This window comes from Gossypium arboreum, chromosome 8, assembly GCF_025698485.1.
Source record: "Gossypium arboreum isolate Shixiya-1 chromosome 8, ASM2569848v2, whole genome shotgun sequence".
NCBI lineage: Eukaryota > Viridiplantae > Streptophyta > Magnoliopsida > Malvales > Malvaceae > Gossypium > Gossypium arboreum.
In genome coordinates, this window is record NC_069077.1 from 86,804,493 (window position 1) to 86,819,882 (window position 15,390).

At 36.1% G+C, this 15,390-nt stretch overlaps 1 protein-coding gene across 1 annotated transcript; it reads right to left on the reverse strand.

The window, feature by feature from the left end:
- Positions 1–10,610: 10,610 nt before the first annotated feature.
- LOC108465709 (uncharacterized) lies at positions 10,611–11,297 on the reverse strand. Its single transcript, XM_017766098.1, has one exon. The coding sequence runs from the start codon at positions 11,295–11,297 to the stop codon at positions 10,611–10,613; it is 687 nt and encodes a 228-aa protein (XP_017621587.1).
- Between the last annotated feature and the right edge of the window lie 4,093 nt (positions 11,298–15,390).

The window sequence follows — 15,390 nt, forward strand, 5'->3', positions numbered from 1 at the left end:
TATAATTTCATAAATTTCATTTCTGCATGTACATTTAGCATTTAATTAAGATTAATTATGTCTTGTAACACCCATAACCCGTATTCATCGTCGGAATAGGGTCATAAGGCATTACCAATTCTCAAACAATTACATATAATATATAAATTTATTCAGATACACAAGTCTCAAAAGTTAATCAAAATTTATTTCTTAAATTAATACACCTCTTAAATTTGAACATTTCACATCATATGTATATATATAGTTATATCATTTACTTGTAACAATATAATATATAATACATCAACAATTTCATATATACGACATTAGCATAGTAATCTTTATGAACCTTATATGTTTTACATATAAATACCAATAAAAGCAAGTATTTGTTTATAAGTCACTCACTTCATTACTTGGTCCAATCGGCTAAATAATATGTATCATTATACATATTCACAATTTACACTTAATTAGCAAATTCATATAGCCTTATAGATAAGTATTAAGCACCCATAAATATGAGCACCTTTGCACACATGCAAGGCACATAAAAATATGATTAATATAACAAAGCCAAATATCATATACGCATGTCATAATTTAATTCATAAAGGAGTACCAAAATTTCTATCATGCATACGTCTTTCTCTTTACCTATTAACTTCATAATTTATATTAACTCAACTATATTCCTAATGAACCATATGGTTGGATATACATATTATCATGACAAATGTTATGTATTATGATTACACCCTTGATGTAGACTCATTATAAAACCAAGCATTTATATATATAACCTAATCATCAAATATACATGTATGGTGCGCATTTACCCAAAAGCTAAAGCCACACTTAACATTAAAGTATCAAATACATACTAAATAGCTGACTAGTTTATTAATGAAACACATGCATTATCTATCACTTAATAATTGAACTGACCACTAAAACGTAATCACCCATTATCTAAACTATGCCGCATCTTATTTTCCATCACAACTAATAAACATACCAAACACATATTATGTCATTACTCTTCATAACCGAATCTTGCTACTTAAAATTTCCTACGAAAACAAGGCTTCCATTGTCCTTTTATCAACAATCAAGCTCATTAATATATTTCAATCAAGACATAACAAAGTAAGATTAAACATAGTAATCAATTTCATATATATATATATATAATTCATATTAGTTTGAAACTCCACCAAGATAATCAAACATATTTATGATTGATTTCTTCATGCTTCATCCAAAATCATTAGCCAACTTCTATGAATGATCACATAACACAAATGGTACGCATTCATGGCACATAACATAACAACTAGATGGACTTAAACTACAAATATGCCAAAATTGAAATCTAGCATAGAAATTAAGCAATTTTCGCGTGGCTTTATACATAACCAAAGTTCATTATTTCAAAAGAAATCCAGCCTATACATGCCATAGTTTCAAAATGCAACTTATAAAATACCAAAAACGGCCAATAGTGTGCTGGACTTTGTTGACGATCCCCGAGCTTATAACTTGAAATCCAAAATCTATAAAACAGAAACAAATATAGACACAATAAGCTAATATAGCTTAGTAAGCCTTAAGAAAATAAACAATCTAGTAATATATCCAATTCATTATAAACTAACCGAATCATACTAGTATAAATATGCTTAGTCCCAAACTACCAATTTCATAAACGTTATTTATATTTTATACAAAATTCCCACCTTGGCCGAATGCTCATACAATCAATATAAGTGATTCACAATTCTCTTACAAGGTCAATATATCATTAGATAATCAAATATACTTATAAACACAAACTCAAGCATCATAATATATTATCGTGTACACAATGCTTAATTGGCTGAATACACATGGTTTCATCTATACACATATCAAATATCATTTTGAAACAATCACAATATATCTATCAAGATCGAACAGACTTTTGTAATTATACACATTCTATATTACCTCATAAGTCATTTGTAACAAACATTAAGTACTTACTTACCTTATCACGAGTGTTAATACCTATTCCATACCTGGTTATTTAGCTTATTCAACATGTACGTACACATCTTATCGTAGCCCGATGAACTATTTAGAATTGATTGGACACTCGAATAAACACACAAGTCATACAATGCCAACGTCCCAAACGTGGTCTTACATGTAGTCACATATCGATGCCACTGTCCCAGACAGGGTCTTACTCGTAAACACATATCAGAATCACATATCGATGCCATGGTCTTACTCGTACACATATATCGAAATCCTATGTCATGACATATGTATCCTAACTATTCCTAAGGTTCATACGGGGCTTTCGAACGTTGTAACTTGGTCGAAACCAATTTGGAGATATAGTAGCCAAGCTTAATCATAATAGACCATAGCTTATATATGTTCATATATTTCATACCAGCATATAATATTAACATTTAACTACAATTAAACACGTTTATCTACTTATTAACTTGCCTCGGACGATGTAAAACAGAACAGGGCAGCTAGTCGACGACTTTTGTTTTTCCCCGATCCAAATTCGATTTCTTTAGTTCTTGATTTAAACATATTCAAATTAAGCTCATTCAAACATTTTTTATATTCAATTTAATCCAAAAACAGATAAACGGGAAAATTACCATTTTACCCCTAACGTTTACAATTTTTACAATTTAGTCCCTATTGCACAAAACATAAAATATACAAAATTTCCCTATACTCATGTTGGCCGAATTTTACCCATTACCATACAAGTCTATATATTTCATTTATTTCACATTTTAGTCCTTCAAATTATTATTTCGTAATTTAGTCGTAATTACTAAAAATCATCAAAAATTCCAATACAAAATATGTTAATCTAAAACATATCTTTCATATTTCATCATCAAACAACAAAAATCACAAGCTATCAACAATGGCACAACTCAAAATATTCATCAAAATCAAAAATTAAAGCATGGACCTTGAAGATTACTAAGCAACGATCTCAAAAACGTAGAAAATATCAAAAACCGAACAAAAACAAACCTTGATTGAGCTTGAATATTGGATGAACCCTAGCTTAGTTTCATTCTTTTTCTTTTGTTTATATTCGGTAAGAACAATGAAGAAATAAAGTATATGTTGTCTTTATTTTAGGTTTTATTATGTATATTACAACTTAAGTTTAATTTACCTATTTAACCTTAATGATTTAATGTAAAAACTTTATAATATAAGCCTTATACTGTCCAACTATTTTAAAAATGGCATAATTACAATTTTAAGGCTTCGATTTAGAAAGCCACTAACAAGTTAGCCCCTTTTAGAAATAACCACTGAATTTTCATTTTACGTGATTAAGTCCTTGTATTTAATCGGACACTCAAACGATAAAATTAAATCACGAAAATTTCACAGAGATAAATTCACACAAAATAAACACAGAAAATAATTTTAAAATATTTTTCTAACTCAGATTCATGGTCCCGAAACCACCATTCTAATAAGGGTCTAAATTGGGCTATTACACGTCTACTTGTTTATAAACTTACCTCGGACGATACAAAATGAAACAAGGCAGCTAGTCGACAACTTTCGTCTTTCCCCGATCCAAATCCGATTTCTTTGGTTCTTGATCTAAACATATTCAAATTACGCTCATTCAAACATATTTTCCTTCAATTTAGTCCAAAAACACATAAATAGGAAAAATACCATTTTACCCCTAACATTTACACTTTTTACAATTTAGTCCCTATTGCACAAAACACAAAATATACAAAATTTCATTATACCTATGTTGAGCTGAATTTTACCTATACTCATACCAATCCATATATTTCATTTATTTCACATTTTAGTCCCTCAAATTATTATTTTTGCAATTTAGTCCTAATTACTCAAAATCATCAAAAACTCCAATACAAAACATGTTAATTTAGAACATATCTTTCATAATTCATCATCAAACAACAAAAAATCACAAGCTCTCAACAATGGCATAACTCAAAATATTCATCAAAATAAAAAATTCAAGCATGAGTTTTGTAGTACTCGAAGCAACGATCTGAAAAACGTAGAAATTATCAAAGACCGAACAAAAACGAACCTTTATTGAGCTTGAGTATGTGCCGAACCATAGGTTTCTTTTCCCTTTTCTTTTTTTTTTTAATTTCGACAATGGTTAAATAATATGAACATGGCTTCCTTATTTTATTTTATTATAACTTATTATAATTTAAAGTTTCATTTACATATATATCCTTAATGATACAATATAAAAACCATACAATATATGCCTTATACCATCCTACCAATGTATTAATGGGATATTTACAACATAAATGCCCTAACATAGAAAGCCACTAAAAATTCAGTCCATATGTTTTAAACTATCAAGTTTTCAATTTACGCGATTAAGTCCTTTTATTAAATCGGTCACTCAAACGAAAAAATTAAATCACAAAAATTTCACAGATATAAATTCACAAAAAATAAACATAGAAAATAATTTTAAAATATTTTTTTGACTCAAATTCGTGGTCCCAAAACCACTGCTTTGATTAGGGTCTAAATCGGGCTGTTACAACTCTCCCCCTTAGGGATTTTCGTCCCCGAAAATCTTACCAGTGAATAGGTTCGGATAACATTCTCTCATTGCATCCCCTGGCCCCCACGTTGCTTCCACAACTTCATGTTTATGCCATAGTACTTTAACTAACGAAATCTTTTTATTTCGAAACTATTTAATCTCGCGAGCCAGAATACAAATCGATTCTTCCTTGTATGTAATATTGGGCTTAATTTCAATCTCAGACGAACTACTCACATGTGAAGGATTAGATCGCTATCTACGAAGCATCAAAACATTGAATACATTGTGGATATTTTCTAGCTCAGGTGGTACAACAGTCTATAAGCAACCGAGCCAATGCGTTATATAATTTCATACGATCCAATAAACCTCAGACTCAATTTACCTTTACGACCAAACCTGTGTATTTTCTTCCACGTTGAGACTTTCGAAAAGACTTTATCTCCAATCCAAAACTCTATATTTTTTTGTTTCAAGTCCGCATATGATTTTTGACGATCTGATGCTGCTTTCAGACTTTCACGGATCACTTTTACTTTCTGTTCAGTTTCACTGATCAAATCGACTCCGTGTATCTTATTTTCACTGAGTTCAGTCCAAGACAATAGTGTACGACATTTACGATTGTATAAAGCCTCATAAGGTGCCATTTTGATACTTGATTGAAAGCTATTATTATACACAAATTCAATCAGAGGTAGGCATTGTTCCCACGTACCTTTGAACTCAAGAATGCAACATCTCAACATATCCTCAAGTTTCTGAATGATTCACTCAGATTGACCATCTGTTTGTGGATGGAAAGCAGTGCTGAAATATAATTTCGTACGTAGTGCATCTTGCAGCTTCTTCCAAAACCATAATGTAAACCTTAGTTCCCTATCTGATACAATAGATATAGGCACACCATGTAATCTCACAATCTGAGAAATATACAATTCAGCCAGCTTATCAAGCAAGTAGTCTGTACGTATCGGAACAACGTGAGCCGATTTAGTTAATCTATCTACAGCAACCCAAATTACATCTTTCATGCCCGGTGTCAACGGTAAACTAGATACAAAATCCATAGTAACTTTGTCCCATTTCCATTCAGGAATCATAATCGACTGAAGCAATCCGAAATGTACCTGATGCTCAGCTTTTACTTGTTAACAGATTAAGCATTTCAAAACAAAGTAAAAAATGTCTCGTTTCGTACCATGCCACCAGTACAGCTGTTTCAGATCGTTATACATCTTTCTACTACCTGGGTGAACAGATAGCTGATTGCTGTGAGCTTAATTCAAAATCATCTGAATTAACTCTGAATTTCTCGAAACGCATATCTGGTTTCTGAATCTCAGGCAAACATTAGTATCACCTCTGAACTCTGAATCAACATTTGATTCACATTGAGCTCATTTTGCTATCAACTCATTATCAACCTTCTGGGCATCAAAAATTTGTTGAACAAATAACGGTCTTGATTTTAATTTAGCTGTTATCCTACCATCATCAAACATAGCCATATGCACATTCATTGCAGGAAAAGAAAAAAGTGATTTTCGACTTAGAGCATCAGCAACAATGTTAGCCTTTCTTGATGATATTCAATCACAAACTTGTAGTCTTTTAGCAATTCTAACCATCAACGTTGTCTCAAATTTAGATATTTCTGAGTCATCAAGTATTTCAGGCTTTTGTGATGAGAATAGACATGGCATTTCTCACCGAGCAGATAGTAGCGCCATATCTTTAATGTAAACACAATAGTTGCCAATTCTAAGTCGTGTGTTGGATAGTTTCTTTCATGTGGCTTCAACTGTCTCGAGGCATAAGTTGTAACACCCCAAACTCGGCCCAGACGTTACGGCTGAATTCAGCGTGTCACATTGAAGTGTTTTTCGAAAACCATGTTTTCATTGAAAACCCTTCTTGATGTAAAACTCATTGGAGCGTTATTGTAAAACTCATGTTTTAATTAAAAATATTTGAAAAGAATATTTTCGTTATAGATTAAAGTGGATAGAAGTTGTGCACAAGGTAGGAAGCTAGAAAAGAGGAGGTGAGTCTATTAGACTACTTAAGTACCGAGCTTTTCATGGATCCAATCCTAGACATGCACACATCCATTGCCACACTTAAAGCATATTACTTGTCCACGAACAACAAATTAAGTTTAAGTCCATTTAAAATATTTATTTCCTTTGAAAACATTTACGTTGTAGAAGCTTTGCTCGGTAATCGTGATATTTTGAAAATAAGTAACTTTTATAAAACGCGCCCTAAGCTAACCAATTTAATTACCCAAAATATTAAAAATAATAAAAAGAGTAGCCTTATTACATCTTAAACCAGAATAAAAATAATCAAAATAATAAATGCGAAACTTATTTTAAAGAGAACAAAAACTTAATCTTCGTGGCCACTCTGAATCCCGCCCAGCTCCAAGTCCACCAACTAGGGCTCACCTGCAAGGATGGAAGAGAAAGGGGGTGAGTTTGGAAAACTCAGTGTGTAAAGTATCCCAACCAGAGCCCAAATCAGTTCAAGCTTTATTGGGCCTAAACCCAATTCAGAAATCAGTGTTAACTGGGCCTTAGCCCATATCAATGTTAATCTGGGCCATAGCCCCTTACATTATCAGAGTATATTAGGCCTAGCCCATATCAGTATCAATCTGGGCCGTAGCCCTATTACAAGTCGAGATATATTGGGCCTTGCCCATATTAACACAGTTGGGCCCATTTCAATACAGTCTTATATGATTAATGCATGATAACCCCATCCGACCCTGCACTTGCCTCCGTCCATCCCTACACTTCCTATGGGGAATAAATCACCCACGCCATCCTTACACTTACAAAGTTGTTAGCAACTGTTGCATGCACTAACTATAATCCGCAGCAAAGCTGCTTATATCAGAATATGTGGCACAACCACCAGAACGGGTTCTTCCTCCATAACATAACCCAGATCCCATGCAACAGATGTACATGTCATGGCATACAACAAACATAATCAGAATATCATGCATTTTAGTCAAAATTAACCCTAGGGGTATAACAGTCATTTTGCACCTAAGGGTAAAATGGTAATTTTCATACTTAAGGGTAGTTTAATTAAATTTACTATTCTAGAGTTTACACACATATTACAACCATGAACGCATTAACAGAAACACTTACCGAGCGGTTTTACCCAATTGGGCCAGTTGGCCCAATACCCTGTTTTTGGCCCATTAAGCCCAAATATACCGAAGTGCACGGAATTGCGCACTCTGAAATCTTACCACTTGGGATTACCAAAATTAACAAACAAACCACCTCACAAGCGCTTGCATGCTTGCAAGTTCACAAATGCTGGCTTTTTGGCATTTCAACTTTTCGGCTTTTGCCGATATAGTCTATGAGTGGGTGTCGTCTACACACCTGATTTAGAACGGTACGTTGGTGAGATCCACACACACGAACTACCTACAATTGGATTACTACCATGTGAATCTAATTATCGAAAACAAACCACGTATTTAACCCCTTACCATATTCAGCCAACACAGCCTTAGATCCCAGAGTTCTTTACCATTTTCCGAAATATGGGTTAGATCTGAAGAGCCAACCGAACTAGCTCTCAAGTCCTTTGTTGTACGTCCCCTTGCTCACGCTAACACTTACACAACCAAACAGAAAGAGGCACAAAATCCTTAGTCCAAAACGCTAGCCACCCATAAGGGTTTCGGCTTTTCTTAATTCCCGTAATGAAGAAATAGCTTCGAAAACTTACCACCAGTTCCTTCAGCTAACAATTCCACTTCAGTTCTTATTCTATTCTGATGTAGATCTAACCTTCAAACCCTAGCAGAAGTCGGTCCTTTTCTTGGTCTAAAAATTCGGCTATGCCCCTAAACTATGGGGTTTTCGGCTTTTTGAAACAGTGAAGAAGATGAGATATGAGAGTTTTGTAGTGGCTTTGTCGATAGAACTTTAGGGTTTAAAAGAAGAAAGAATTGACCACAAGATAGAGATGAATCAAATATTTGGCTAGGAGAAATTGACACAGAAAATATAGGCTTTTGGGATTTCGGCTTTTATAGCAATTGGTTATGGAGTTTTAGAAAGAATGGGAATAGATGAGTAGAATGGTGGGAAGGTTCCGCTAGGAAAGAAAAGAAGAAGAAAAGAGGATGGAAGAAGAGAGGAGAAACAATGAAGGTTGATCTCCAAAAAAAAAAAACAGTAGATATGATGGCCCCAACCTAAATCGACTAATCACTTAAAAATACCCAAAACTAAACAAAAAGAAAAACAACCCATACACCAAAATTTTAAGAGGTTTTCGGCATTTAATTGCCTATAGCCAAATTGGTACTGCCATGAACCCTATTTCGGCATAAAATCCTTTCCAAGCTCAAATTCCATCCAACTTCTTTGCATTACCCACAGCAGTCTACTGCTTGACCGACTCAAGCCACTGCTTGGAGAGTTTCAGTCAAACTCTGACTCTCCCCCACGTGAGCAGCAAAATTGATCCTTTGCGTGCACAGCAGCTCAAACTCCAGACCTCAGTCCACCCTTATGCCTACGTCCGTGCTGCTGGCCACTGCACCAGGCCTCCTTCCTTACTAATATAGGGTCACAATTAATGTTAACTTTTACCTGCTGAAGCCTTAGTTACATGCGAAATAAAAATGAAATTTCGCCTGCTATACATCTCAAACTCGCGACCTTCTAACCCCACACCTACGCTTCTTGCCACTGCACTGAAGTTCCTTTCATGTCACGATTTTCTCATAATTATTTACAAACCTTACCTGCTTCAGTTCTGGCCCGTTTAAAAATAAAACATAATTTGCCTTTCCCTGGAATCGAACCCATAACCTCGCGACAGATCTAGCACGCTACTGCCACTGCACTGAAGCTCTTCTCATGATATAATCTGCTCGCAATTAATCTTAAGACTTATCTGTTGCAGTCCCAATTCGTTTAAAAACAAAATATGCTACTTACCAGACTCGAACCCCTAACCACATGCAAACTCTTAATGCCTCATTGCCAATTGACCACGTGCCTCTTTTGTATCAACTTTCCTCCCAAGATATTTATAAGGCCTCCTTGCGGCAAATCCTTGATTGTAAAAGAAACAACCATTTGCACACGCCGTGCCTTGAACCCAGGCACCTCCCACGCCTTCCTAGCATGCTTAGCCACTGGGCCAAGTGCTCCTTTATGCTAAAACGCAGCCCAAATTATTATTAAGGCCTACTGCCCAGATTCCCTAAGGTAGCATAAAATTAAAATTATTCTAGAGTCTTAAACACCAAAACAACAATACTTTTATATATATATATATATATATATATATTTTCTATCTAATAATAATAATTATAATAATAATTTTAAAAATATATCTAATAATAAAATTTCAAATATCAATAATACAGTAAATAATAATAATAATTTTCATAAAAATTTTCAAACATACATGCAAGAATATTTTTCTATTAATAATAATTTCATCTCATAATACTAATTGAAATTTCGTAAAATTTAAAATATCCGTAATAATAAATACAAGAAAATTTTCTAGTAGTAATTTAATTCAAATTTTTTTCTTAAACGATAATATTTAAAACTTCTTAATTATTCAGGTTTTCTTCTATCCGAATCCCAGACTCCAGGCCCAATTCTTTATAGGCCCAATTTTTGGGGCGTTACAACTCTATCCCCCTTAAAAAAAATTTCGTCCTCAAAATTTCCAACTATCAACTAACTGTATTTCTCAAGTCAAACCACTATGCTTCTGCTGCACACTCTAGCTCTAATTGTAAATTAAGTAATTAATACACCATGAGAGAAATGCGTGCAGAACCGCATTCGAGCGCCTCCGTTCTCACTACCACATCTTTGCATAGACCAAAGCTGGTTGTCTCGCCTCAGCATGTCCCATACCCTTGTTTGGTGCTTCACGACCACGACCCATTCCATTGTTGTGGCCTCTTACTGCTGCTGACCACCCCTCGGCGGTTGTATATTACCCGTACCTATAGTTTGTCCATAATCTGGTCTCTGAGGACACTCTCTGAACGATGCTCCATCGATCCGCATCTTAAATAGGCTCCAATCCTTTTCCAGCATTCGCCATAATGGCTTTTCTCGTAATCAACACAAGGTTGTAATCTAACAGCAGCAACAGGGGCTTCAGCTCGGACCGGCCCATCTTCCCTGGTACTTTTCCTATGCCTCTGATCAGAATTGGAGGGCTTTAAATCTATTTTGTTTTTACTCCTTTTCTTTTCCCAACTCTGGCGCTCAGCACACTTCACATCCTCAGCTATCTTAGCTTTCTCTACCAATGCCACAAAATCTCGCTCCCTCTGTGGAGCTATTAATACTCGTAGACCATCTCGGAGGCCATCCTCAAACCGAACACAACGTTCGTACTCTGTTACTACTATCCCACGGGCATATCGGCTAAGTTGCAAAAACTCTGCCTCATACTCAGCCACAGACCGATCCCCTTGAGTTAAGTTTAAGAATTCCTTCCTCCGGGCATCTACATAGCTTGCCCCAACATATTTCCCTTGAAATACGAATTTAAAGAATTCCCAGGTAATCTGCTCAAGTTGGGTACCCTTTTTCACAGTCAACCACCACTGGTAAGCTTCCTCCCTAAGTAGTGATATCGCCCCTTTCAGCTTTTGTTCAGCCGTGCAATCCAGGTCATCCATTATTCTCTCCGTGGCTTCCAACCACTACTCAGCCACATTCGGGGTTACTCCAGAAATGCCCTTAAAAGCTTCTGCTCCATTCGATCGGAGACGTTCCGAAACTGACCCACGGCTTCTGGTACCAGTGTTGGGTCTAGTGACCCTCTCTAGAATACGAAGCATGGCTTGGGACAGTGCGTCATTCCCAGCCGTACGATCATACGGTCTTATCCCACTATCCTTCGTAGGCGATACCGGTGTCTCACTAGCGTCCACCACAGGTATAGTATCAGAGGCAAGAGACTCAGCTCGTGCCCCTCTACGGCCTCTACCACGGCCCCTAGTACCCTATCCACGAGTACCACGTGTGCTTATCGTATCTATCGAATTGCCTGTATTAAGAGTTTTACGCCCAGATAGAGTTTCAGAGTTTGTTTTCGTAATTCTCAGCCTAGCTACAGTCTCAATCTTTGTAACGCCCCAATTTTCAGGAATTCTGTGAGTGTTGGCAAATTTTAAATTTTGGTGTTCTGACTGCTTGGCATAGATTTAATCAGGTTAGTGGGTCTCTAGAAGGCCCAAGTTTAAGTTAAAATCCGGTAATTTTAGTTAATTTTAATTCTATAGAAAAAGGGGTTCTAATTAGCTGGGCTTTAAAGTATTAATTGGGTAAAATAAAACACAAGGAAGCCCCGTGGTAAGTTGGCTTGTGGCGTCACTTGGGGGCTTGAGAGGTGACGTGTGGATGACCAAGGAGAGCTAAGGTTCGAGTCGCAAGGTAAGCAAATTAGTGATATTAATTTTTATGTGCAGAAAAGGTAAGTAATGGAACCTAAGTGAAAGACTGTCAGGAGGAGTTTAAATTGCTCAAGGGATTGAGTAAGGAGGAGATAAGGGAGAGGATTTAGGAGCTGATTGGGGAGAGTAGTGATGGCCGAACAATGGAATCTGGAGGAGCAGGAGTTGGCCGGCCAAGGGTTTCTTTTGGGGGGGAAATTCGGCTAGGTTAAGTCCAGTATAAATTCAGCATTAGGGGGAAAGTTGTGCCGTTTGATGACCATTCTCCTCTTCTTTCTTTTCTCCTCTTCTCTTCAAATTCTTCTTTTTCTTATTTTCCTCCATAGTCGAATCTCTCTAACCACCTGTGCATCTCCATCTTTTGCTTCAAACGTTTCTAAAACCTTCATAGCTATTGGCATAAAAAGCTGAAATCCCGAAACCCATACTTTCTTCTGTACCGATTTCTCCTAGCCAATTTTATTATCTTTTCCATCATTCTTGACCGATTCTCTAGTTCTCTAAACCTCAAGGTTCTGTCAACAAGACCATAGCAAAACCCTCCTATTTTATCTTTCTTTACACAGCTTCAACAAAAGCCGAAAACCCCACTCTCTTAGGGACTTGGCCGAATAGTGAGATCACTGAAGGCTCGAATTTTGTTATCATTTGAGGGCTTATATCGGCATTAGAATTAAGTAGAAATTAATTGGGATCATTGATCAGAGGAACCGATGGTAAGTCTTTTCAATCTAGTCTTTATTTCGTATTTTAGAAAAACTAAAACCCCTAAAGGTTAGGGAGGATGTTGACTTGGACTTGTAGCCCTAAAGGGTTGTGATAACTATTTTGTCTTGATAATAATATGATCTAGAGGTTGCTGATCAAGGGCTTGGACAAATGGAGCAACGGGATCTAAGTCTAGTCACAAACTTCGGCAAAGGTAGGATTGCTAGTGCCTTAGGTGTTATGGCCGAATAAGGTAAGGAGTTATTATGTAGTTCGTTTCGATAGTAGATTAACGTGGTAGCAATATAATTGTAGGTAGTTCGAGTGTGGATCTCATCAACGAGTCGTCATAAAACAGGTGTGTAACTGACACCCTTTCTTAGTCTAGATCGGCAAAAGCCGAAACGCCAAAATGCCGAAAACTGGCATTTTGCAGAATTGCGAGTGTGCGAATGCTCGTGAGGTAAATTGATTAATGTTTTTGGTAAACTGCAATGTTTGGACTGTAAAGTGCATGATTTCTGTGCCCTCGATATTTTTGGGCTTAATGGGCCAAAATTGGAATAAAAGGCCATCGGGCCCAATTCGGTAAGAACCCTCGATAAGTGATTCTGTTAGTGTGAAAGGTAGGGGTATGCATGAAAAACCCTAAAATAGATAAATTACTGAAATACCTTTAAAAGTGGAAAATTTATAGTTTTACCCCTAAGAGATAAATTATCGAAATACCCCTAGGGTTAAATTGACCTAAATGCATGTTTGACTGTTGTTATTTACTGCATACCACGTTGTTATTATCTGATGCATGGATGGGATATTGATGGAGGAAGTATCTTGAAAGTGGCTGTCCACGCGTCTTGGAGGCTTTGCCTCAATTTATCGTTAATCGAGCAAGCAAGGTCAGAATCGTGGAGTGTAAATTTGGGTAGGTTGAGCTATTCCCTATATGGAGTGTAAGGCTGGTACGGGTGGAGTGTAGCGGTTGGTGGGTTGAGTAGTCTCCCCAAATGTGCTTGCATATGTTTATTGATGTTGCATGTATTTTGAAATGGGCCTATGGGCTATACTTTTATCTGAATAAGGGGTTAAGGCCCAGTTTAATGTAATCTGAAAAGGGCTCTGGCGCAGTATCACTGTTATCTGAATGGGCTTAGGCCCAATGGGCTTGAGCTGACTTGGGATTTGGATGGGTTTCCTTACACACTGAGTTTCCAAACTCACCCCTTCTTTAACCTTGCAGGTGGGCCTTGATGTGGGTGTCTTGGAGCCGGAGGGGATTCAGAGTGGCCATGATAAACGCTTTTGGGTTTGAAAAAGAGACTGGTTTTCTTAAGCTATTTTTAATTACTATTTAATTTTTGGGTTGTTATAAGGCCATTTTAACTTTATTTTCTTCTTTGATTTTCTGGGATTATATTATTTTAAATAAATTTAAATTGATGGATAATAGTTCAAATGGGCTAGACTTAGGGTGCAATTTCAAAACGATGCTTGTTTTAAAAATAACACGACGTCACGAATATTCGATTTACCAAAGATAACCACTCAAAGAAATTTCAAGTTGTTATAACCAAGTGTGGCAATGGATGTGGGCATGTCTAAGATTGGATCCAATCGAAGAGCTTGGTACTTAAGCAGCCTTCATGGCTCACCTCTTCTATTACAGATACCTACCTGGTGCCCAGCTTCCATTCACTTGGTTAGCTTAACAAAAGTCGACTTTTAAAACACTTAAAAGGGAACATGGGTTTTTAACTTCAATGTGCCATGTCGGATTCGGCCATAACGTCTAGGCCGGGTTTGGGGTGCTACAATCTTATAGTCTCAATATAGCTCTAACTACAATGTAATAGCAGAGTCTCAGTAATATAATAGCTACTTAGTAAAGTTTAGAAAAGGTACTTACAAACTTGGTGCTAGGGATTCAGGGTGCCACTTTTTCAGAAATTAGAAATTCAAATTTATTCTTTGTGCACTTTGAAAACAAAATTTAAAAGAATTTTCTAACATTTCCATAAAATCAATTTCAGTATTTTTCCATGAAACTAGATTTCAAAATTTTATAAAAACGTTCGGACCCGATCTACAGCCGAGTTGTTGCTACCTGGCTCTGATACCACTAAATGTAACACCCCAAACCCGGCCCAGACATTACAGATGAATTCGGCGTGTCACATTGAAGTGTTCTTCGAAAACCATGTTTCTATTGAAAACCCTTCTTGATGTAAAACTCATTGGAGCGTTATTGTAAAACTCATGTTTTAATTAAAAATCTTTGAAAAGAATATTTTCGTTATAGATTAAAGTGAATAGAAGTTGTGCACCAGGTAGGAAGCCAGAAAAGAGGAGGTGAGTCTATTAGACTGCTTAAGTACCAAGCTCTTCATGGATCCAATCCTAGACATGCACACATCCATTGCCACACTTAAAGCATATTACTTGTCCACGAACAACAAATTAAGTTTAAGTCCATTTAAAATATTTATTTCCTTTGAAAACATTTACGTTGCAGAAGCTTTGCTTGGTAATCGTGATATTTTGAAAATAAGTAACTCTTATAAAACGCGCCCTAGAGCTAACCAATTTGATAACCCAAAATATTAAAAAT

Coding starts and splice junctions, on each gene's coding strand:
- LOC108465709 (XM_017766098.1), bottom strand. CDS start 11,297: ATGGATGACCTGGATTGCACGGCTGAACAAAAGCTGAAAGGGGCGATA.